General features: G+C 40.4%; 1 protein-coding gene across 1 annotated transcript; it reads left to right on the forward strand.

Moving 5' to 3' along the window:
• Positions 1-572: 572 nt before the first annotated feature.
• loxhd1b (lipoxygenase homology PLAT domains 1b) lies at positions 573-26,483 on the forward strand. The gene is made up of 42 exons (XM_056375853.1): positions 573-2,571; positions 3,124-3,238; positions 3,724-3,804; positions 4,010-4,194; positions 4,369-4,467; positions 4,989-5,137; positions 5,918-6,041; positions 6,509-6,618; positions 7,835-7,975; positions 8,086-8,221; positions 8,810-8,970; positions 9,060-9,146; positions 9,533-9,668; positions 9,773-9,927; positions 10,947-11,107; positions 11,251-11,327; positions 11,417-11,613; positions 11,739-11,931; positions 12,288-12,448; positions 12,578-12,899; positions 13,718-13,869; positions 15,337-15,470; positions 15,563-15,708; positions 15,884-15,988; positions 16,086-16,214; positions 16,311-16,475; positions 17,481-17,662; positions 17,741-17,857; positions 17,986-18,148; positions 18,502-18,656; positions 18,749-18,958; positions 19,974-20,100; positions 20,746-20,954; positions 21,209-21,394; positions 21,508-21,635; positions 22,054-22,171; positions 22,712-22,889; positions 23,411-23,596; positions 23,920-24,090; positions 24,220-24,352; positions 24,611-24,766; positions 24,848-26,483. The coding sequence occupies exons 1-42, from the start codon at positions 1,869-1,871 to the stop codon at positions 25,326-25,328; spliced, it is 7,224 nt and encodes a 2,407-aa protein (XP_056231828.1). The 5' UTR covers positions 573-1,868; the 3' UTR covers positions 25,329-26,483.
• Positions 26,484-26,526: the final 43 nt, after the last annotated feature.

The following is a 26,526-nucleotide window of genomic DNA, read 5'->3' on the forward strand; positions in this document are numbered from 1 at the left end:
TGGCAAAGACTAGGTCTCACTGAAGTGCGGTCCGACTGGTTGCTGAGTCCAACAACGCACAGCCAAGGCTGAAGTACCCTACACGTGCTGGACGTGTTAGCATTAGAGGTGGCCGTAATTGTTAATTTCCTGCCATTTTCCCCACGAGTGAAGGAATGATCAAAGTTCACAAGCAGCAGCAAAAGTCCATAAACTGTTGCAGTAAATGAATTTAGCATCAAATAATAATCACAACTTTCATAAACTTATAATTAGTTTATTTGAAAGCAGTTTTGACTAAATTAAAGATTTAAATGTCACATATGTAAGTCCTGTGGCCAAGAACAATTATCTTTCCTAAAGCTAAACATCAGAGAGAATCCATGGATAAACACAAGGGGCACAGACTTTGTGAAGTATCAACAGTTTTTTATTATTGATTAAAATATAAATTAAATGTCAAGTGACATGAAAACGTGGAATGCATGGATCTTTTTAATTGAACACCGACCCCACCCCACCCCCCTCATCACACACACACACACACAAACACACACACACACACACACACACATACATAAGAGATTACATTAAAAAATTGAGAGCAAATTATGAACTAATACAACAGAAAAACACCCTGGAGTCATAGACTTGGTTGCAGATGTCATTCTAAAAAAGTCAAAGGCTTGCTTCAGTCAGGCCACTGAAGTTATACAGCTGAAATTACATTGTGCCATTACATTATCTCACTAACCCAATAATCTCCAGTAGCTGTGAAATGTACTTGGATGTAAAGCTTAAGATTTGAAACGCTCATTTTGGTGTAAGAAATTGCACAAACAGTGTCAGTGCTCTCCCTTTGCTTCCTAAGTTTAGTGGTGAGTGCTGCATGTTCACAAATATTCACCAATCTGTTCTAGGGCACAGGAATAAGAAAGGTCAATTCTTAAAAAGGGTTGGATTCTCATTTAAATGCACAATCCATGATCCATGTAATGTTCCATCCTCAAAGCATCTGGTGCAGGAAACTAACAACAAAATTATAATTGTTAAAGTCATTATAGAAGCCATTTGGGGACTTTATTAAGATGATCGTGTAAACTTGAAAATGAAAATGCAACTAACAACTAAATCAAAAATCAGTACATCAATACATTCTCACTCTAAATATATAATTGTGAGAACAAACCTAAAAGATTAGATATACTACTTAACAACAAAATAAACATGACTTGAGGAAATATAATGAAATAAACTCACTCAACACACTCAGGAATAAAAGTTTGTTCTCAGTATTCTACCAGAAAATATGCCACAAAATAATCTTCTTGTCTGTATTTGTAGGTGTCTCATATGTTTATTTGATTGAATGAAATCAAGTTAAGAACAAACAGGAATGAAATTGGACAGAGGAAACCTAAGGAGTATTTACATTTATCATCCACTTGGGTTCATGTCAGCTGTGTTTACATGTTTGTTTTCATTCGGTTCATTATCACTCAGTCACTAGCACAAAGCAGCATCTAATAAAGTGCCGCTTTTAGGTAGATAGCTGTAAGCAGTTTAACTGTATAAAAGGGGGATAACCACAATGCCAATTTGGAATTTTCTAGAAGCTCTCCAGTCCTAAGAAGGGTTACCTCCTCTGCTCATGTGACAAGAAGCAGATTATCATTTTTAATGAGGTCAGAGCATCTGCTGCTGTTGTAGGTCAGGATAACCAGCAGAGAGGGGCTTCCCCAGCTGCCTGCCAAACAGCAGTCTGTGAGCTCTGACTCGGACCTGTCCAGCCAGCAGGTCACTCGTACGCAGTCACAGGTCAGTTTAATCAAGTTTCACCGGAACAGGCAGGAATTGGTTACGGTTACAAGGTAGTAAATAAATTAAAGATGCCCACAAAAAAGAAAAAAACAACACAGAGAGCAGAGGAGGAAACCAAAGATGTAGATGACGAGGACTCGGAGGATCAGAAACCAAAGCCCAAGAAGAAAAGTAGAAAGGTGAGTGAGTCAGACAATGAAAGACTGAGGAAGAAGAAGTTTAGAGACAATGATGAAGAAGGATACAATTCTGACACATCAGGGCCTGATGTGAGGAGAAGCAAGACAAAAGGAAGAGATAAAGAAAAGGTCAAGAATAAGAGGAAGAAAGCCAAAGAGGAGAGCGGGGATGAATTGAGCAGTGAGTCGCAGAATACAGATAATGAAGGTAAGGACAATGACTCCAAGAGTAAAAAGAGAGGGGTGGAACTCCCTGATGTGATTGAGACCACTAAGAAAGGCTCAAAGAAATCCTCAGTCAAAGACAAGATGGGTTCAAAGGATAAAAAATCCAAAGATGAAGACAAAAAATCCAAGAAGAACTCAGAGAAAGAGGATGAACCTGCAGCTGGGGATGAAGAGGAGGGGAAAAAGAAAAAGAAAGAAAAGAAGAAAAAAGGTTCGGTGAAGGGGGACAGTGACGAAGACACCAATAAGACGAAAGGCAAGAAGAAGAAGGTTGAAAATTACGTTAAAATCTATGAGAGTGAGCTCCGCAACTACCAGCCAGAAAAAGTGGAGAACTACGAGGACGAGTACCACAAAAAGAAAGGTAATTGCAAAGTTTTTACCTCAACCTGTGAAATGTATAAAAGTCACGCTATGGAAGTGACAGTTAAAATACTCTATAAACATAGCACATGACATGTTCTGTTTGAGGGAAGACACCCAACACCCAGGGGAGAGGTGAATCGTTATTCTGAGTGGCTCCAGTGGTAATTTGCCCATGCTTTAGTTTGATGTTCATGGTAACATTACACTGAGTGAAGAAGTATCCATGTATCGTCAGTATGTTATCTTCAGCCTACAGCTATATGACACCTGTCACTCACCAATCTTTCTAGGATTCACATCCTAATATGAGAGTCACAATCCACTAAAGTTTGTGTTTGGCTCTCACCGTTAAATGTCAGAAATACCAATTAAAAGTAGAGCTGGGTATCATTCAAAAATATTTCAATATTTGCACTGATACCGATACCTTGACTTTGATGCCAATTCTTAGCGATACTTTTTTTTATATTGATTTATTGAATTTCCATGTCTTTCCCTTGTAATGCACTGTATCCTGCTTCCATTTGTTTTGTGTCATTAAACTCTCCAGTGTATGAGGTTGTGACCATCACTGGTGATGAGAGAGGGGCAGGCACTGACGCCAACGTCTTTGTCACTCTGTTCGGAGAATATGGCATCACTCCCAAAGTCCACCTGGCCAGCAAGTAAGTTGTCTTCAAAGACTGTTGAATGTAAAAGAGTTTGTCAAATAAAGAATAAAGTTTTAATATATTTATCACGCAGCTCTAGCCAGAGGCCTCAGTTATGACATTTAACCATTTGTTTCAGTATGTTCCTGTAATTAAACTAACGTGTTTTATTTCTCCACTTCAACAGCACAGAAAAGAGGTATTTATTCATTTCTTAACACAGTGGTGGTGGTGGTTTTGAAAGAATGGCTGTTCAGACAGACGGCAGACTGTGTGCTGTGATTTTGGTGTTAACGCTGAGCTCACTTTGTGTGACGTGATATGCTGCATGATTTTTGTAAAACATCTGCAAGGCTATTATACTTCATTATGCACCGGGAGTGAATGTGGAATATTTTGTTATTTTTCTTAGACCTACCTAACATTTACCTGTTTGATTCTCTCAAATTGAGAATGAAATTCAGGGTGGGACCCAAATGTTTACCATTTTGTGATTTCAGGAGTCGCACAGCCTTCGAAAGAGCCAAAACTGATGTGTTCAGAATTAGAACTCACAATGTTGGGCCTTTGAAAAAGATAAGGTATGTCACACATTTCATCCCTGATCCTGTTTTTCTTTTTTCACTTCAGTGAATATTTTTCAGTGTGCTATTCGTTACAGCACAGGTTTTCATTTGAGCTAGGTCAGACATTTTTGGATCAGATTCAGATTTGTTTCCTCCCCTGAATTCATTTGCAAGATGAATTAAACTAAATTACTTGGATGTTACTTTTCTGGTGGTCCAGGATTGAGCACGACAACACCGGCCTGAACCCCAGCTGGTTCCTGGACAGAGTGGTGGTGACGGATGTGATTAGGCCTCACTTGAGGTTCTACTTTGCTTGTAACAACTGGCTCAGTAAGACAGAGGGAGAAAGCCTTTATGTGAGAGACCTGCTGGGCAGCATGGACCCCATGGACATCCCCAAATGTATGTATACACAGTTCTGAGCCAATAAGTATGTGTATTTATAGCATTGTCATTGCCTCCAGTGATTTATTAAATGAATCTGCATGAATTGATTATTTTATTTTTATTCACACAGTAGTTCCATGTGGTTGACAAACTGTTTTGAGTTACTGTTTTGTGTTCCAAATTTTCTAGATAATAAGTATGTGGTGAGTGTTTTCACTGCAGATGTAAAAGGCAGTGGAACAGATGCAGATGTCTTCATCAACATCTTTGGGGAGTTTGGAGACACAGGTAAATGACAACAATGCAACAGGTAACACGTGTTTTTATGCCTCCGTTGTCCGTCCATCCCATTCATGTGGACGCAATATTGCGAGGGAATTTATTCAAATTTGGCACAACCATTCACTTGGACTCAAGGATTAACTAATTAGAATTTGGTGGTCAAAGGTCACTGACCTCACAAAACACATTTTGGCCAATAGTCAAGAATTCATACTCTAATTATGACAATATAACACAGTCTAATAGGATAAAATGATGAAGTGATGACATTTCGTATCCAAAAGATCAACTTCACTGTGACATCATAATGTTCTGCAAAAACTCTTCTGGCCATTATTCAATGCTGTTACTCAGGAAGGAGTCTTTGACCATATTTCCTGCAACTTCGGAGGCATACAACCACGAGGCGGTAATTCAAGTTCACATATGTGGTCAAGTAGTTGATTTTTTTTTTACAAAGTGAATACCAGCTTCGATGAGCTTCGAATTTTGTTTTCCACTGATAAAATTGACTTATTTTATTTTAGGGGAGAGACAACTTGACAATGACAAAAATAACTTTGAAAAAGGCACAGAGGACAAGTTCACCATTGATGCACCAAACTTGGGCAAAGTGAGGAAGATCACGATTGGCCATAATAATAAAGGCTCCTCAGCAGGATGGTTTGTGGACAAGGTAAAACGCAGGTTTTTTTTTTTAAGGAACCTAGAAATTAATAGGAAATTTAATGCCCAAACCTCATGCCCTTCATCAGTTCTCAAGACAGATAATTAAAGAATGACATGCATCAACTTTCATTTGTTACATCATGTGTACCCTTTTCAGGGATTTTTCACTACTTTATCTTGAAGCAAAGCCTCTGTCTTAGAGTCTTCCTGTCCTTCACTCTGCTCGGTTTTGCCTCTACAGAGGTACTTAAGACATATGAGCCCCTTATTTCCTCTCAGTCGTCTCATCTGAGACTGGTGTCCCTGCTCCTCCAACACATACAGTGTGCGCAACTGACACACACACACACACACACACACACACACACACACACACACACACAGGATGCACATGTCGTCATTCTACCCTCTGTGTAAAGGGAAACCGTGCCCCATTAAGGGATTGCCTTACAACAAACAGACAGACTAGTTGGTGGTTCACATCAATGTTGATTATACTGAGGTGCATTTGTGAGTAAATATCTTTCAGCAAAATTATTCAGACTCTGGTTTTTCTCTCATCATTGCAGCTGAAACATGTTTAATCTAATATATAATAAGTTTCGCACACTCTAATTTTTACGCCCAATAGCTGTAATAACAGTTTTGATCTTTGCGATCATCACTGTGTCTGGTAATACTGACCGTCTCTGCAACTTCATCTCCACTGTAGATTTTCATATTATGTACAACAGGTCTGCATCACTGTTGGCTCTGATGACGTTCTTCTTTTCTCTTTTACATACAGGTGGTTGTGGATGATCTGGGAAACAAAGTAGTGTATGAATTTCCAGTTAGTCGTTGGTTTGCCATCGACGAGGATGACGGGAAGATCCAGAGGGATGTTTTGGTCGGCGGGAGCCAGCCCACAGGTAAGGGTGAAATGTGGAAGAAACTTGTTTTATGAGCCTGAAAAATGTAGCTGTTACACCCGCCTGATCTTTCATGTCAGTGAATGCAATTATGGCAAGAGAATCATGGCAAGAATGAAAATTAGCTCAATAAGTGGCTGTTTTCTCTTAATTGTTTGCCTCATTTTGAAAAAATTATCTGCTTGCCTGGTCTAAAAAATATTGCATAAAGGAATGTAAGACAATTTACACCTCTAATACCAAGATAATTTGCTGTTTTATACCTTGTTATTCACTCCAAACAGAATAATGTGTTTTCTTCTCAGCTTGCCAAAAAAGTGTAATCACTGATTCTTGGGTCAGACTATCGATGCTTGGATCTGGTTGATCTAATTTCTGCTCAGCTGCTTAGGGAATATGGGTGCCTTGAAGCGTAGTGACCCCCTGGCAGAGCCTCTTATAGCCTGACATGTAACTGTATCCGCCAGGTATTGTGTACAACGTCCAGATTGTGACAGGAAACATCCGTGGTGCTGGGACCAACTCCAAAATCCACATCGTGATGCACGGCTCAAAGGGCTTGAAGAACAGTGGCAAGGTAATGAAGATACCGTACACAAGAAAGTAGACAACTTGTACTTAATTTGAAGAACAATGGCTGCAGCAGGGGTTAGTTAGTTTTTATTTGTGTGAAACGGAGTGGATAAAGAACTTGTTCTAAAAGACTGTCTGCAATAATCATTCTTACTTAAGAGAAATGTTAGTTCTATCAGATTCCAGGCAATTTTTTGTCAACTTTGATGACATTTTTTTGCCACTAAATGGTCATTACTTTGGTGGTTTTGCGCTTTACTTCTCAAATGAAAAGTATCACGCAAATAGTCCTTTGATGAACTTTGAGTCTTCTGCTTTTTTTGTTTGTCCATCCATTGATGCAGAGTCCCACAGTGGGCAGAATTCCTGAACAAAGATCCAAACTCATACGTGCTGCAAATGAAAACGGTCCTTAAGTGGGAATTTTATTCAATCTATTCTGGGTATATCAAGATCAAGATATTCTTTATTGTCACTTGGGGAAATTTGTCTTTGGCTCAGAGTTCGTGCCACACAGAGCTTTAATTGCCAGAATTATGTAACAGCATCCTTATGAAAACTGATGCATTTAAGTGCGGAAAGTTCAAAAGTTAATTCATAAATTCAACAAATCAACTTGAAAACAGGGAATGTATATGAAAATGTATTGCATGTCTCAGTTGTCAGTCCCTGATATCATGTCAGTTGAAAAAAGAAAAAAAAACAGTAAAATAAAACGGTAAAAGTGCAGTGGAAATAACAACAAACATCATAATAAACCAGCAAAACGAGAATATTGCACATGCTGATGTACATATTTTGATCCTTACAGTCAAAAGAAGCGTTTAGTTGCTACTGTTTCAAATCTTGATAGAGGATGGAACAAATGAGTGTTTGTAACAGTTTAGTTTACACTTACTCTAAACCGTCAGCCAGAAGGTGACAGCTCACATTCAGAGAGGAGGAGATCTGTTTTCTGTGCGTCTGTAAGCACAGACTTCTTGTGTAAAGACAGAAAAGAACAGTTTTCCATCCCCTCTTCATGGACTGAGCTTAGGTTTAACTGATGATACTTGAATATTCTTTCTAGACTCTTATTTTATTTGGTGATCAGTATCACACCATTCCGCAAATTGCTCAATAGTAGGGTGGTAAGAGGATGCTCAGCTACAACTGAGCATCCGTCTTACCGTGGATGATCTATTGTTTCCTTAAACTTCTCTCCGATGTATGTGATCCAGGTGTTTTTGGAGGGAGGAAAGTTTGAGCGGGGCCTGACAGACATCTGTAACGTTGAGCTTGCCGCGCTCCTCAGTCCCCTCAGCAGAGTCACCATTGGACATGACAACGGAGGACTCAGTGCTGGATGGTTCTGCGAGAAGGTACATTGAACATGCACGAGCCCAAACATGCAAACTCCACGGTCTGCTAATTTACTGTGAATTAACTCAGCTGAATCATTGTTTTATGTTTTTTGTTGTTTTCCCTGCAGGTGGTGGTGTACTGTCCGTTCACAGGGATTGAGCAGACTTTCCCGTGCAGTAAATGGCTAGATGAGAAGGAGGGAGACGGGCTGATAGAGAGGGAGCTCTACGAGATGGTCTCTCTCAGACAGAAGAGGCAGAAAAGTAAGTTGAATGTCAATAATTATGACCAGTCGGCAGCAGCGGTAAATGCTGCCATTTTCCTCTTTTATTTGCTGAAACACTGAGCAAAACCGTTCTAACTCCATTATATGTATCAGACATTTGCATAATGACTCGGCAGGCAGTCTGCTTTCATTATACTTTGTAATTTTAGTCTGTTGTTTTTCCTATTGCTTGTGAAATGAAGTCCAATATTTCCAAAATCTTATGTACCATATTTGTTTTTTTATGGTCCACAAACGTATGCATGAAAATCTGTGCATAAGCTTAAGCCTGATTTTCTTCTTTTTTTTTTTTTTGGAGTATTCCTTTACTGCCTTGCTTCTTATCCATTCACAATCACACAAATTGACAATTGGGAGCTGTCTGCTGCAATCACTGTCTTCAACATGACAGTTTCTGCCCTGAGACGATTTCCTAACAAACAACAACATGTTGAGGGAGTAGAACTAGACCTCTCTGTACAGGGGCAGTAACAAACAAATGATGAATATAGACCTGCAATCTGATATAAGGTATAACAAACTATGATATCGCTTGATATTGACGATTTGATTTGGTTCTCCTCAGAGCACCCCTGGTCGTTGTGGATCTGGACGTCAGATCTGGCCAATGCAGGAACCGACGCAGAAATCTCTTTCCAGGTGTACGGGGAGAAGGGCAAGTCGGACGAGATCAGGCTGGACAACAAAACCGACAACTTTGAACAGGGACAGGTGGACAGGTTTATGGTAAGTATCCTAATTCAACACCACACACAGTGATATCAACAGGTCAGATAATGAGGCTGTGTAATAAGTTGCGTTTATCTTTAACACAGGTTGAGCTGCCTGATTTGGGAAAATTGACCAAACTCCGTATCTGGCATGAGAAGAGAAGTCCTTTTGCAGGATGGCATCTCAGCAAGGTGAGGAAATCTCTTGTCTCATGATAGTACAATTTGTTTACATATTATATCAGTTAAATTAGCTCCGTCTGTCACATGCATTTCTGATTAATAAACAGTAGTTTTTGTTGTGATTCTACAAGAATCTTATAAATCATTTATAAATAATATTATTGGATTGCCTAGTATCCTTGGTTCATAACGGACATGTTTATTACAGGTTTGAATATTTCTTTCAACCACAAGGTCTGTTTTCTCTCTTTGCATTTGAAATGAAGAAAGAAGAAGGTTCAGAGGATATTAAGGGATTTCAGCCGATATTTAAACACTTCAATGAAATGATAATCCAGACACCACCTCACATACCAAGTCAAACATACTTTCCAGTATTGCCTTTCTCCTATTAGGCAACTCTGATGAAGACATTAACAAAGGAGAAGTATATGTTCCCTTGTGAGCGGTGGCTGGACACCAGTGAAGATGATAACGAGGTTGTGAGGGAGCTGCCTGCCACCGGGGAACTGATCGCTGAGCCACTGCCCTGTGTGTATATGCACCTGTATTCACCATGGGCGACCAAATATCTGCTTTGCCAAATATAGAGAAAAAGTTCAAACTTTATTGAACCGTGTTCCTCTTTTCTGCAGTGTTAAAATACAGAGTGACAGTTTGCACCGGGACCTTGAGCGGCAGCGGCACAGATGCCTCCGTTTTTCTCAATCTGATCGGAGACCAAGGAGACACTGGAGATCGGGAGCTGGTCATCTGCAAAAACAACGTCAACAAGTTTGAGAAAGGAAATGTAGGTACATTCAGTACATCAGTGTTAATACAGCAGTTAGTTCCAACCAAGTAATTTGATTGGACGAGAGGCTTTCCATGAGTGCTGATATAAGGTACAACAGCACTGGGACTTTTAACTGCATGTATCACTCCGCTTCACAGGTGTTCTATTAACCATTAATCAGCGTTACACACAGGTAACGTGAAGACAAAGTAGCAAGCTAGTGTGAACTGTGCAGGTCAGGAAAATGGTTGTGTTGCTTAGCAACAGTCCAGTACCAGTCCAGTTGCGTAACTATTTGTGTTGGCGTTGACGAATGAATGATGAAATAAACAAATCATAATAAATATAAATAATAACAAATAATAATATTGTTGCTTATGTAACTAATATGGCGCTCGTAGAACTGTTGAATAAAAGCGATATCACGGCTGTGATTCAGTCAGCTGATATTCAGAACATCACTCCCTCCTGCGTGATATTGCTTAATTGACATACTATAGAGCTTAGTGATATTTCAGGAAGAAATCATATATTATATATAAAATTTGCTGTTTTCTTTCTCTTTAAAAATCAGATGACAAGTCTCCATCCAGTCTACAAGCATTAAACTCTCTATTTTCTATTACACACACAGAAGCCAATTACTAATCAGTGTGATTATAATTAAGCCAATTAGCCTGCCTGTAGCATGCTGTGTACTGTTTCTGGTATTGATGCCAATGATGACAAATTTGGGGAATATGTTTCTGACTGATTATGGATTTCACCCCAGTAATCAGGCAAACCCCTTGTGGAATCTGCCAAATCTCTGTTCTAGCCTAATTTTAATCAACAGTGTTTTATATGGATGAACTAGACTCTCTTGATGGGAATACTGCAATGCATTTCTCATACTTTATGCTACTGATTCAAAAACTATGTCATGATATCTGCCAGTTGTTCTTCACCACATATTCCTGTGTTTGACATATAAGAAGGCATCAAAATGCGATGTTAATTGTTGTTTTTTTTGCTTGTTTTTTGTGTCTTTCTAGATGGATGAGTTCATAGTCGAGGCCGTAGCCATCGGGCAGGTCCGCAGGGTGAGGATTGGACATGATGGCAAAGGTGGAGGCTGCGGCTGGTTCCTCGATAAAGTGATCGTAAGGGAGGAGGGACAGGCGGAGGCCCACGCTGTAGAGTTCCCCTGCAACAGGTGCATTAGTGTCGGTGTGAACAAAGAAAGAGCATGCACTGAGTAGTTGCCCCAGCCCCAGATGTGTGTGTGTGTGTGTGTGTGTGTGTGTGTGTGTGTGTAATAGACGAGCTGAGAGTTTGTTCATGATATGTCCTGTGTAGGTGGCTGGACCGCAATGAGGATGATGGACAGATTACAAGAGAGTTAGTGACGTTCTCAGATGGACAGCGTCTTTACAGTAAGACCTAACGCTCTAATTTACTCTAACATTAATGACTTGTATCCACCTGATGCTGAAGCTTGTGTGTGTGTGTGTGTGTGTGTCAGACCTTGATTATCACATCGCGGTGAAGACAGGCAACATCCCCGGGGGCAGTTCAGACTCTAATGTGTTCGTCAAGCTCTACGGAGAGAAAGGCGACACCAGTAAGATGATGCTGGTGGTCTCTGCCAACAACCTGGGGAACTACTTTGAGACGGGCCGCGTTGACATCTTCAGAGTGGAAACCTTTGATATTGGACAGGTGACACAGTGGAGGCAAAAGAACGTGTCGATTTCTCCGGGGCTAACAACATTCGCCATCAAGGTGCTTTTGATTGAGTGTTTATTCATAAAATTTGAATAGTGTTCATCCGTTCAATACTCCAGATTAACCGTCTGATGATTGGCCACACCAATGAAGGCATGCGTGCCGGCTGGTTCTTGGACAGCGTTCAGATTATGGTTCCAGTCCACGGGAAGCATTACATGTTCCCCAGTCACCGCTGGCTTTGCAAGGATGAGGCTGACGGCAAGACGGAGGTGGAGATTTACCCCAGCGAGATCCTGGACATGCATCAGCGTAGGCAACATTAACACACTCTCACAGCATTAGAAGAGGGCCCATACAAACAAACCAAAACACACAGCAGATTCATGCCGACATGGTAATTGGTCCTGTAACTCAAGACTAATTCTGTAGTTTCCTGGTGCTTCAAAATCTGCACATTTCAGTCACATTTTTCCCAAGGAATATTACCAGACTCTGTGTTGTTATTCTTTATTAATTTTCCCTCATTATTACCACTTTCATAGACTATTGATGCACCTTGTAACAAATGTTTTGAAAAGTCATGTAAATTCTTCATTCTTGTGTATGTACACGAAATTTTCTTTTTCATGGAGGCCCTCATGCATACTGTAATTTCTATTTTTCAGTTATTAACTATGAGGTAACAGTGGTGACTGGAGATGTGATGTTTGCTGGCACCAATGCCAGAGTGTTCATCCAGATCTTTGGGGACAAGGGGAAGACTGAGGTTATCATGCTCGAAAGCAGATCCAACAACTTTGAGCGTGACACCACAGAAATATTCAAGGTATCACAGCTTGGATTTTATGCTTTCAGTGACTCCAAAATGCATCTTAGCGGTTAAATCTGAGTACCAAAAAGAAAGGTTAGTGTCAGATGTTTCATTTTGAGTTGAGACTTTGCAGCTTTTCCCCAGATAGAGGCCAAAGATGTGGGAAAGGTCTTCAAGATCCGCATCGGTCACGATGGCTCAGGGATAGGATCCGGCTGGTTCCTGGAGTCAGTGGACGTCAAACATTTAATCATGGCCTTGGTGACCAAAGAGAAGAAGAAGGAGGACAAGAAAAAGAAAAAGAAGAAGAAGACAGACGAGGAAGGTGAGGACGAAGAGGGAGGAGAGGAGATGCAGGAGGTGGTGCTGACGTATCATTTCCCCTGTTCGCGCTGGCTGGCCAGGGGAGAGGAGGACGGCGAGCTGGTGGTGGAGCTGCTGCCTGAGGATTCAGAGGAGCTGGAAGGTACGAAGTGAAGATATCTGAGTGTAATGTTGGACTTCAGAGAGAGAAATGTGTCCCCATGAGCTCTGATAAACATTAACTTTAAGTTATAATTAAAGATACATACATTATGCTATTGCCATTAAATTTTATTTGTACTACTTAGTTACCACTTTATATAGTAGAATTGTCGATTGCAGACTGAATTTAAATGGCATGCACATGCATAAGGTATTCACAGGAAAAAGGAAGAGAAAAAAAATTGGTTCATGTGCACATTGCACATAATTTGTCAGCATAAACATATTCTCTTGTTTTGTTGACTGTTTTCTTTGGTCTTCTTCATTATAACCACAGTAAATCCCCCCCCCCCCCCCCCCCGCAGTTTTTTTCACACAAAGAAGCACCTTAAATATGTTTCCAGTCATTTCAAATGGAGCTGTTGAGATAGTATTGTCGCAAATTCAACCAGAACTGAAATCTTAAGGATTATAATTTTAAAATAAGAGAAAAGAAAATATAAGCAAAGAAGATTGAAAAGCTTGTTTCATTCTGAGGAACGCCTCTTCTTTCTATAATCTTCCCTTTCCGTTTTTAGACAGCTTTGATCATAGTTTAGTACCATGAATATCTACCTTTTAATGACCATATACACAGACATCTATTGGTTATTTGCTTCATCTTCATTATTTGAAATATTTTAGCACATATTTTAACCTTTTACTCAGCGTTGTTGTTGTAGACACGCATGGTTTGATTTGACACAGTTTCCTGACCGACATTCAGTGTGTGACAGGTTAAAGAGGTGTTAGTAATTCATCCCATGCTTTGTCCAACAGTCAACACATACGAAGTGTGCGTCTTCACTGGCGACATGCTGGGGGCTGGGACCGACGCCAACGTCTTCATTAATATTTACGGAGAAAGCGGTGACACCGGAGAGCGCTACCTGAAGAACTCTGACAACCTCAACAAATTTGAGCGGGAGCAGGTATGATGTGTTGCACAAAGTCACAATCACTAGTTTTTTAAATGGGCGAAAGATAAAAGGAAGTAATAAACTGGATTAGATTTTAAATCTGGATTTTTTTTACAGGTAAGGTGGGAAAATGCAGGGAGGGAAAAGACATTATTTATGTCACACCGAATATTCTTACATTCGCTGAGTTCCATAAACCAAGAGCATAAAATTACAATGCAATTTTACCCACTGTCCTGGAAGGGTATCCTGCTGAAAATGATCAAGCAGTCAAAGACTCGAGCACTTCCATGCAACATGAGTCTTGCACTGAGGTGTGGGTGGGAGTGTATTCTGCTAGGATTACATGCTCCCCTGCAGGCGAGCCAGCTGTGACTGAGAGGAGCTCTGAGGAGTCCTCTGTGTTATTGAACCTGCCCTACTTTTACTCATTATTTAATCCAACCCTGTGAATTATTCATCTTTACATCACACCTGGTTCTCTAGGAACACAAAACTCGTGTCCACCGACAATTATATTTATTTCTTCCGGCAGATCAAAAGCAACAACAGCCCATTGTCGTTCAGTGATAGGAATGCTTGGCTCTTCAAAGGGTCATAAACACTGCGCAAAAAAGCATTGGCTGCCCTCTTCTGTCCTTGGGAGACATTGCCAACACCCGCCACCTTTCCGGAGCCAGAAATATTAGAAAAGACTGTTCACACTCTGACCACCACCTGTTTGATCTGTTGCCCTCTGGCAGGCGCCACAGGTCATTCAAAACTCAGACAACTAGACTCATGAACAGTTTCTTTCCTAAAGCCATTTGCACTTTTAATCACCACAATCATTCAAAATGAAAAACAGTGCTTATGCATCTTTCATCATTCCTGTGCAGTTTTCCACAGTGAATAATTACATCTACACTTTTGCAATAATCGCTGAGACACTTTATATTTATCTATTTATATTGGGATTGTGTTCACGTGTGTTAATAAGTGTGAAGCTGCCTCTTTTAATTGTTTTTAACTAATGGTCCAACCAGGAGTAGCACTCTTAATTTCATTGTATTTTTAATACAATGACAATAAAGGTTTTCTATTCCCAGAAAAAAAACAGATGATTGATTTTAAATGTTATAACACTGAGTTCATAGTTAAGGTTGGTGTTGTATTAAATGTCATGTTTGTAAATGGGACGGACAAAAAAAAGAAAACACTTCTCAATATACATAATACATAATTGAATTAACATATTACAATACTTCTGTACTATGACTGAAGTAAAATTTTGAAAAAAGGACTTTTTCTCATGATAGAGTATTATTACATTGTGTTTATTGCTTGAGTAAAGGATCTGAATACTTTTTCCACCACTGGTTGCATGCAATACTCCCTTTCTCTCTCATCCTACATGTCATGTCTGTCTTCAGCTTTAAAATAAAACTTAAAATCTCTTGTCAGCAACAGAACAGTATCTGTGGTTGCTGTATTTTGCAGGAGGATGTTTTCACCGTCACGGCTATTGATCTGGGCCCTCTGAAGAAGCTACGAATCCGCCACGACAACACCCAGCCTCATTCAGCGTGGTACCTGGATCGCGTCGAGATAGTGGACACAAAGGATGACACAACGTAGGTGAAACCAGCATGCAACTGATAGTGAGGTATCAGCAGGTCGTCTTTGACTTAGAGTGCTGATCTGAGGCATTTCTCGGGCACTGTAGGTACTACTTCCCCTGCAACCGCTGGCTTGCAGTGGATGAGGACGATGGGCAGATAGCGAGAGAGCTGGTGCCTGTGGATGAAGCCTTCATGAGGAAGGATGAGGATGAGGAGGGGACGGGCGCGACGCTTGGACTGGAGCAGAAATGTAAGACAGTTTCACAGCTGGCTCATGTTTTAGTAGAGGGAGATAAAAGGGAGCCCTGTTCAAGTATTTAAGTGCTGGTGAAACATGCAAGTGTACATGAGAGTACAGAGGAACTCATGTCTTAGTGAGAAGATGAAAAGGATTACTCTACTGATTTGCTCAATTTATTTTACAGCCATGTCTACTACATATACTATTAGAATAAAAACTGGAGAAAAGAAGTATGCTGGAACTGATGCCGACGTCTTTGCCATCCTGTTTGGTGAAAATGACGACACAGGTGAGATCCTCTGCCTCACCAACATCCTGGCATGTTGTGGCAGACTCGTACTGCGTGTTATTGGCTACATGATACCAATCTGAATTTCAAATCACAGGGATCATCAACCTAAAGGCTTGTAAGACCTATAAGAATAAGTTTGAACAGGGGATGATCAATGAGTTCACTGTGGAGGCGGTGGACTTGGGCGACCCGGAAAAGCTTCGGATTGGGCACAACAACTCAGGTGGGGAAAGAAAAGGCTCCACAGACCAAAACTCAGCAGTCACAAGCAGCACGCTATATGAAACTGAATAACATATGACTGTGTCTCCACTATCAGGGGGTTCGCCTGGTTGGTTCTTGGACTGGGTCGAGATTAACGCCCCCTCGCAGGGTCAGAGACTACGCTTCCCGTGTGGCCGCTGGTTGGACAAGGGAAAGGATGATGGGGCGATAGTGAGGGATCTCTATCCTGCTGAGCTGCAGACTGAACTCTACACGCCATGTGAGTGAACAGCCGTGGAAGAAGTATAAAAATCCATTAGTGAAAGGAGCAGATATCTTCCTTTTAAAGTGCTTAATGTAAAAGTTTTCTCAGCTGAATGTGTGGAAGCATTAGCAGTAAAATGTGCTTAAAGCACTCCACCTGAGGAAGGGTGCTTGTCACAGCACTTGCTCTTTGATGCAATCTGTAACAAGTGTTATAATGTTGCTGCGGAGGCCTTTTAACTTCACCACCGCAACAAGACTCTGCTTCTTGATTCACGCATGAAACAGTCCAAATCACAACGCTGCAGCTGTAGATAATGTTTCAGCCATTTAGTAGTTTATTTTCAATTTAACAAAAAAAAAAAAAAACACAACATTGCAAACTCTGCCTCTCCTCTTCCTTCTAGAGCAGGCCATCATCATATAATTAAGCATAATAAGTATACAGAAAAATGTGCAAAGTTTCAATATTAAGGCATCTTGAGAAATATAAACTTTGTAATTAACAACGGAAATGGCTCTAACGCTCCAAACCCTTATTGCTTATTCTATAGCAATTGTATTATTTTATTATTCTTAAATTTATCATGAATTTCCCCTAGGGGATAACTAAAGTGTCTGTCTATTGTGTTTTACATTAAAGAATCCTATTAAAGTGCATTCCAACTGAGACCATCAAATAAAAACATTTTGGAAAAAAGTATACTTACAATACACAAAAATATTTCTCTGTGAATTATGGTATAGTGAAATTCTAAAGACTTACCAAATGTAAATGCCCAAAAATGGCAACACCAGTAGTCCTGCATATCATACCTAAGCACCACAGAGGTCTCATAATACCCGAAAAGAAGATTTCTTTTTTTATCCTGTTCACATCAAATTGTGCACACTGAGTTTGTGACTTTTCACTTCTCTAAGTCTTCAGCATAAGCAACATGTTGTTAAACTGTATTTTTGTATCTTCCATCTTGCTTGTGTCAACCAAACAAACCCGTCACCTTCCCCTCTCATTTTTCAGTTGTGCCTTACGAGATAAAGATTTACACCAGTGATGTGTTTGCCGCGGGAACAGACTCTGATGTGTTTATAGCCTTGTACGGACATAAGGGAGTGTGCACACAGCAGAAACACCTGTGTGTCAACAAGAGAGAGAGACGTCTGTACTTTGAGAGGGCAGCTGAGGACATGTTTATTGTGGAGGTTAGTGTGTGAGTTTGGACTATACAGCTTTTATGACGGCGCCAGCAGCTCTGTAAACACTCTGTTCTCTTTTCCCAGTTGGAGGATGTAGGCGATGTTATAGAGAAAATCAGGATAGGACACGACAACAGGGGCACCAACCCGGGATGGCACCTCGACAGAGTGGAGATCAGGCGACAGCTCAGGAAAGGAAAGGTAGTAAAAATCCAGTTGAGATTACACCTGCGCAAATCATTAAGAGTTTCCTTGTCTTGTTTCCTTGTACGTCCCTTCAATGTTAGACAGACACAGCAGCTTGGGGATATGTCTGTGTTTAATGGCAGGGTTCAGAGACGACCATTTTCCCTTGTGAGTGCTGGCTGGCCAAGTCTGAAGATGATGGGGAGACGGTGAGGGAGCTGGTCCCCTCGGACATCATCACACAGAAACTCCTCAGGGATGGGAAGCTGAAAACAACTGAAACAGAGGTGGAGGACGCTTTGGAAAGTAAGTTTACGCTGATTTGAGCAAACAACTTCATTTTTACTAAAGTACAAATTTGACATAGCTGTTACTTCTTCTTTTTTCTTATTAACCTCCATGCTACTTTATACATTTACTCCACTAAAAATAAGCAACTGCAATTATTTGACTGCTTTAGTTATTTTACAAGGCAGAAGGAGATTTGCAGCTGCAACAATTAGTCAATTAATTGATTAGTTGATCTACGAAACTTTAATTGACAACAATTTTGATAGGTTAATCATTTGAATGTCATCGTAAATATATAATATTTTGGGGTTTTAGGCTGTTAGTCAAACAAAGTAATACATTTGTTTGTAATACTTTTTCCACCACAGCTCACACATACAAGGTGTCCGTGCGGACAGGTGATATGTACAGAGCTGGTACTGACGCCGATGTTTTTCTCACCATCTACGGCGACCTGGGAGACACAGGAGAGCGAAAACTCGCCAAATCTGAGAACAATAAAAACAAGTTTGAGAGAGGAGAGGTATGTGGGGAAAGGTGAGATACATAACTGTATACGTCACATCTCTTTTGCTCTCCAGAAGTAAAGTGTGTTACATTCTCTCTTCCTCTCAGGTGGACAAGTTCTCCATTGAAGCTGTGGATCTGGGGCAAGTGTTTAAGATTCGCATTCGTCACGACAACTCCAAAATGGGGGCTGACTGGTACCTGGACCAAGTGGAGGTGCTGGACCTGGAAACAGAAGAGGTGTACATGTTCCTGTGTGAGCGCTGGCTGTCGACGAAGAAAGAGGACAAACGCATAGAGAGGACCTTCTTCGTCAAGGTGGGGAGAGAGAGAATTGTGTGCGTGCGCGCATGTGTGTGTGTTAAACAGGTCCACATTAAAAAAAATCCTTAAGCTTAACCCATTTGTACATTGAATAATTTACATGCAGAAGTCAATCAAAGCTTAAAGGTGTTCACCATAACAGAGCTGTGTTTTTGTCTCATATTATAAGGAACATAACACGTGAAACTCTATGTCCAGGAGTTGTTTTCCATTAATATCAACAGCTTTACTATAAAATATAAAAGTGACATACATTTCAAAACTTTTATAAACCCGTTCTGTATTTCTATTTTTCCTTTTGCAGCAAAAACAATTGTTCCATTGTCAAGCAGCAGGAAAGGTTTCGTAGCCACTGACTCACAGAATCAGAATCTGTTTTTTGTGTCTTCAGTTTTGCTCTGCAAATGCAACATAGACGAATAAGAAGAAACTAGAGCAAAAGTAATGAAATTAAAAACAAAAATAAAATTGATATTAAATCTACTTACAGACGATTATGATTATGATATTATACAGTCAGGGCCTCTGTATTTTCCCATGAGACAGCAATGGTGTGCTTGGCTAAGAGTCACCATTTTCTACTGTGCCGCTGAAAGTCTCAGGTCTTTCAGAAACAGTCCAAGAACACATAATCGTGGGCACAGAGGCAACACAGCCAGAATAATTTTAGATAAAACTTTCAGTACATTTTTCCAAAATTTCTGCACACTCTCAAATGCAGGGAAATAAGGGATATCTTTCTGACCTACATTTTACACATTCAGCCAAGTTGTTAGTATTACTGAACTGATACAATCCTCCTGTGCGGTAAGATTCTGAGTCTTGTGCTGCTGGTTTGGGTCTGAGCATTGAGGCACAACGTCTCCATTCATATTTGGTCATTTCATAGTCTTAAGTCACGACATTATGCTACTGTCCAGTCTCTGAGTGCCATTTAACTTTGATTTTCTATTAGTTGCAGTGAAATTAGTTCTGAGATGAAAGTTGGTCTCTTATGTGTCTGGTATAGGGATATGAAGGTGAAAGACACATTGATCCAAATTCCATGAAGATGGCTCAGGCCAAATTGGGCCTGGACAGAAATGCCAACAAGAAGAAAAAGAAGAAAAAGGTGGCTGTGGTGGAAGAAGGTCCAAGTAAGGCCACAAAACTATTCTTCATGTTTTTCCAGGTTTGAGTATGATGAGAACAATGTGCTCTTTTGCAGCACAGCCAAACATAAAGGAACCAGAATCTGAAAACCCCCATGCATGCAAAACTTCCAACAGTACAGCCATTTAGAAATGATTCAAAATGTTAGGAAACAAATTAGCCGAAATAAACGTTCAACATTGTGAGAAATATGCTTCCTGCTGAGAGTTAGATGAGAAGCTCGATACCACCCTCAAGCTATAGTCAGGTTACTTAGCATAAAGACTAGAAACGGGAAAATAGCTAGGTTGGCTTGGAGGATAACAAAACTGGCTCAACACCTCAAAGCTTACTAATTAACACATTATATCTTTTCTGGTTATTTGAAGAAAACATAGTATAAAAATAACAATTTGTGGCTAAAAAACAAGATATAATGTTTTAATTTAGTGGGTTGTAGAGCTGCTGATAGGGGGGTTTTGTTACCCTTAGCCAACCAACCAGACATAAGACTGCTATCAATTCTCTCATGTAACATGTGGAACAAAACCACGAGTGTATTTCCCAAAATGTTAAACTGTTCCTTTAATTTCAATGCAATTTTTAAACAAAGAAAAAACACACTTTAACCATTCTTCTCTCTCGCTCAGTCATCCCCTATCACTTCACCTTGTCTACGGGGATGGACCGTGATGCCAGCACTACAGCCAGGGTCTATGTCATCATCATCGGCCCCAACGAAGTCGAGACGGACAGATTGTGGCTGGACCTGCCGGAGGGAAAGAAAGCCTTCACAGCTGGCACCATGGACCACTTTGTGTGTTATGGAACTGACGTAGGAGAGATCAAGAGGGTGGAAGTGAGAATCTGGGACTGTCTCTGTAGCTAAATCTGTGAAAAACCATATCCTCTCTGCTGCCTCCTCAGATGCACTGATGTTAAAAATTTAAATAAAGCCATTCTCACCCAGTAATAATTAATTCTAGCAGTGCCTTCTGGTACCTAGATCAAACAAAATCAAATGGTATATCAACTCCCAGTTCTACCTTCCCCCTCTTTCTCTCTCTCCCCTCCCCTCTCTTTCTTCTCTCTCTCTCTCTGTCTCTTCCTCAGCTCGGCCATAACGGTGTCACACCAGAGAGCTGCTGGTTGGTGGATGAGCTGTCGGTTGCCGTGCCAACCAAAGGTATCAAGTACATCTTTCCATGTAAGTGCTGGCTTGCTAAAGACAGGGGAGATGGTCTGACTGCCAGACTGTTCAATGTGCTGGACTCCAGCACGATCAACATTATCCGCAAAGTGAGTCATACTGCACCTAAGATATGATATCTTGGAAAAAACTCGGTCTGTGTGTTACATAAGCAAACATAATTTATCTTTTCTGTATCTATATTATCTGCTGTATATTGTAGGTTATTTATTCGGCCACAGTTGTCACAGGTGACACGCAGGAGGCAGGGACTGATACCAACATTTTCCTAACTGTGTTCGGAGCCAATGGGAGCACAGAGGAAATGCTGCTTCCTAAAAATGAGGACAGGTTCGTCCTCCAGTGACCCCTGTAATTGTACTGAGCACTTCTCAATAAAGGAATAGTTAGACATTCTGATCAATATGCTTATTTGCTTTCTTGTCAAGACTTAAGTCAGAAGACTGATAGCTCTCATGTCTGCTTCAGGAGCTTTAGAGGTGCCGGTCGGCAGATTTTGTTGCCTTTTGGACAGAGTCCGGCTAGCTGTTTCCCTCTGTTTACACTCTTTGTGCTAAGCTAAGCTAAGCTAAACAGCTGTTGGCTCCAGCTCCATAATTAACGTACAGACAGAGTGGTATCAATCTTCTCATCTAACTTTCAGCAATGAAGCAAAAATTTCTAGAACTGTTTCTTAAAGATTACCATCCCATGTCCAGATGTTTTCAAATACAAAATGATACTTACACTCTATATCGTTTTCATTAAGGTTTGAAAGAGGCCAAGAAGACACGTTCAGCCTGGAGATAGATGACATTGCTCCTCTTAAAAAGATCAGAGTTCGGATTGATGGCAGTGGGAGTCGTCCCGACTGGTTTCTTGACAGGGTAACATAAAAACCACTAGGGCATCTCTCTATCGAGGAACCAGTTATGATAAAACCTGCCAACATACAGTATGTCAGAAAGAATGCTAAAACATCATGTGCAATGACACTACTGGCTGAAAGTCCTACTAAGATCAGAGAATGTAGTGTAACACTAGGCACAGTTTTCATTAGTATTGTAATCAATGCGCTCCAGCTCAAATTTCACCTGCTACAGCTTGTTAAGACAGTGTTAATTATGCAGGTTATTGTCAAAAAAAAATGCTGTTGTGATTTGAAAACTGCACTCCTTCAAGTCCTGATTTCAATATAAAAACAATCAATTGCAGCTGCATTATTTTGTCTGATTCTGTTCAAGTAGAAGCAGGATGCATTTGTGATTATTATTGGTACAGTTTTAGCTTGTTTAATACCATGTAGTCCACAAATACTAAAATAAAGACGACTTGTGTTGGTCTGATTCTGACATATCTTGTGCTGCAACTGAACAATGACATATAGTTTTCACATCCAAACGTCATGTCTTAATAAATGCTTTTAGATCCTGATGCGGAACCTGACCACAGAGGAAGTGTATCTGTTTACCTACGAGAACTGGCTGTCAAAGACCAAAGGGCCAAAGAGGACGAAGGTGTGTGAGCTGGCAGCTGTGGTGGACGAGGAGGACATGGTGGAGAAAACAACTTACATCATCCAAGTCCAGACCAGTGACGTCGGAGGTGAGTCACATGAGATTTTTTATTTTGTTTTTGTTTTGTTTTTTTGGGTTTTTTTTTACAGCGTAACCAAATAAAAGCCTCAACTCTCAAGAGATTAGAGCTGCAATGATTAGACGATTAATCAATTAGTCAATTGACAGAAAATTATTATTGATAACCAAATAGTTGTTTTTAATCAGGTAAGCAAAAATTTCTGGAGACTTTCTCTCCAGTTTCTGAAATGTTTGATGCTTTTCTTTGTCGTACTTACAACCGATCAAGAAAACAATCAGCAGATTAATCGATAACGAAAATAAGTTATTTGGAGTCATATGAGAGAGCTACTCTACGTATCTATGTACTTCATGTTGTTTTGTTTTAGAGACATTTTTAATTCAAATATATCTAGAAAACATCTTTAACACAGGGTGTTAAAGCTGCACATGTATTTTACTGCTGATGACTTAGCATGACGTGTCCATTTCATTGCACCATTCATGCAGCATCATTAGGGCAAATCTAATGTTTGTCTGATGTTTTAGGTGCCGGCACTGATGCCAACGTGTTTGCGATCGTGTTTGGGGAGTACGGGGACACTGGGACGCTGCCTCTGAAGGAGAGCACCAACAGGAACAAGTTTGAGCGTAAAATGAAGGATGTGTTCAGATTTCCTGACATGCTCAGTCTGGGTGAACTCTCCAAGGTTCGAGTGTGGCATGATAACAAAGGTGAGGAGGAGGAAAGGAGCGCTGGGAGTCAAAACAGTATAACTGACAGCAATTGAAGGGATCTTTGTTCATGAAAACAACAGAATAAACATTGAAGGAGTATTTCCTCAAGACAGAAATTCCTAAGCCAATTTGATATACCGGAACTGTATCTAACTTTGCATTTGGCAGCTGTGATGCACAGGGATTGCACGGTATATTTTCACATTAGATTGTTAAATAGTGAAACAGAGAAATTCAGATCGTTGCTTAAAAATAACAAAAGCATTTGTGTATAGAAGGAATAAAACCACAGTGGACTCTGTTGCTCCTGCTGTAAACAGGCCCTGCTCCTGGTTGGCACCTGGAGTACATTGACGTGAAAGATGAGGCCATGGACGAGACCTTTAGGTTCCCCTGCGACCGCTGGTTGGCTAAAAGTGAAGACGATGGGCAGATTATGAGGGAGCTGGCCTGTGCCAACAACGACTCTATAGACCTCAGTGACAAAACCAGTCAGTAAAAATGGAAGTCTGTGGGCATGATTACAAGCTCTCTAATTGTCGGAGATGAATGACCTGCAGCTGATTACTCGCCAGATGTGAAGTGATATATAGTGCGACTGTTTCTCTACAATTCCACAGAATATGAAATTGCCACAACAACTGCGAACACAGACGACGCCTCCACCACGGAAAACGCCTGGATCGTGTTGGAGGGAAGGAAAGCTCGTTCCAAGGAGTTTGTTCTGGAGAATAAGAAAAAGAAGTTCTTATGGTAGGTCTTCAAAGGGAATCTAGGTGCCTCGGCTCATGGTAAAACCCTATTATGTTTCCTTATATAATCTCCTCGCTTTCAGATGTTTTGTTTTTCTACCCTCTTTTATCTTGTAGCTTCACTTTCTGTTCTCCAAGTGTCTGCTCTCTGGAGAGCTAATCCCATGAGATGCAGAAAAGAAAAGCTTTCCGGCACACCGGCGAATTTAACTGTTCACTGTTCAGGATCAAACTAGTTGAAACTTTTGTCCTTTCACAGTGGTGCCACTGACACGTTTGAGTTCTCGTCCAAACACGTGGGGGAGATCGCCGGCATCTGCCTCGGCCACATAACGAAAGACAGCAAGAAGGTCAAGAGTGAAGCTTTCTGGCATGTCATGGAGGTGGTGGTGACAGAGAAGGAGCTGGGAAACAAGTGAGTGGATCTACATTATGTTATATAGAATATTATTTTAAAGATCCTTGGATGTGACTTCAAACCTTCCCTCCTGTTTAGATATTTCTTCCACTGTGATGCACAAATCCCCCTGGCAGCCAAAAAGGACCAGTTCCTTACATTTGAGTGCTACAAGTCCATTGAGAGTTTCGCAAGCAAAGTCCGCAACCTGGTTCCCGTCAAGTACGAGATCATCGTCATCACCGGGGATGTCAAAGCTGCCGGCACAGACGCCAACGTTTTCATCACCATCTACGGCGTCAACGGTGACTCGGGCAAGCGGCATCTGCGGCAGAAGTTCCGCAACCTTTTTGAGCGGGGGCAAACGGACCGCTTTGTTCTGGAGATGCTGGACCTCGGGGAGCTGCTGAGGGTCAAAGTGGAGCACGACAACAGCAGGTCCAACAGTGGGTGGTACTTAGAGTGCATTGAGGTGACCAACACAGCCAACTCTGTCACAACCATCTTCCAGTGTGGAAAGTGGCTGGACAATCATAAGGCCGACGGGCAGATTCAGCGAGTGCTCTACCCCAGATATTAGGAGGGAGGACATGTGAGACGAAGAGTGGGTGAGCATCTCCTTTAGAGACTTGTTTTTTCACTGCATGTCAAATAAGCTTTGTGATGAAAAAAGACTGAAATTAACAGCCCTGAATGTAGCTGTATGTCAACTTTTAAAGGGTAACACTAGTGTTCTTTTTTTAAGGTTGTGCCAAGTGTTTAGGTTGAGCCCTCTTCCAATTTCAGAAAATCACATTTGCCTACCATCTTTTCTTGTACAATTTCAAAAATAAACTTGAATATTGCCTAAAAGCCCTATTACATTTAGTCTTAACACTCTGCTTATTGTAAATCACTCACGTACAGATGGAAAAGAAAGCCAGGAAATAACTCTACAAACCTTCATCACTTAAAAAGTCCTAAATGCCATTTACATAGGTCTTAAATAGACAGTAGACAGTAACATTAGCTGTAACTTTTATTTTACATCTATAAGTTACAAGTGAGACAGTGGATTATGCATTCAGGTGGCTTTTTGTTAGTTCTTTTGTTTTACAGTATGTTGAAGCGTGTTATTACTATTTATTATTATTGTTGATGCTAGCCACAGGTTATTTATTTGCTAATCTACCCATTAATTTTCTGCCACTTATCTGGGTCCAGGTCCAGTTAATTATATTCCTAAAAATTATAGTTATATACAGCTGGGAAGTAATTGCACAGAAATTAGATATAAATGGAGGACAGAAGAAATGTAAACTAGAAAACCAGTAGAAGGGCTGAAATGTAACTTGAAATGAGGAATCTATTCATTTAATTCATTCTTTATTTAACTATTTTGACACAAATTTTACTATTTACATATTATTTGAACATTACATTCTGACAAAGCATATTCTTATTTTATATGAATTATTTACTTTGCAAATATACCTTTTGTTTTGGGGACACAAATGTGATGTCACGTGACAAATTATAGCCCACAGATAAATGATGTTTGATGCTATGCAGTAATGATTTATTGGCCAATAATCATTTTTTTAAATAAACATTGTTAGTCAGGATCCTTTAAATTAGTTCTGAGCAAGTCATGTTCCAAGTAGGACAATGATAGTGTTTCTAAATGATTTCAAGCATATAATTGACATTGCTGTGCTGCAGTTTCTTGTTTTGTAATAGCAGACATTTACACTGATACAGATATATCTGCCAAAACATAATGTTGCTCAATATTTGTA

Source organism: Seriola aureovittata, chromosome 5 (genome assembly GCF_021018895.1).
Source record: "Seriola aureovittata isolate HTS-2021-v1 ecotype China chromosome 5, ASM2101889v1, whole genome shotgun sequence".
Taxonomy (NCBI): Eukaryota; Metazoa; Chordata; class Actinopteri; order Carangiformes; family Carangidae; genus Seriola; species Seriola aureovittata.

Bases quoted from the DNA above. Each gene is read 5' to 3' on its own strand.
- loxhd1b (XM_056375853.1), top strand. From the start codon at position 1,869: ATGCCCACAAAAAAGAAAAAAACAACACAGAGAGCAGAGGAGGAAACC. The intron at 8,222-8,809 runs GTAAGTTGAATG...GGTTCTCCTCAG, and splicing joins CAGACAGAAGAGGCAGAAAA to AGCACCCCTGGTCGTTGTGG. The intron at 24,767-24,847 runs GTGAGTGGATCT...CCTCCTGTTTAG, and splicing joins GAGAAGGAGCTGGGAAACAA to ATATTTCTTCCACTGTGATG.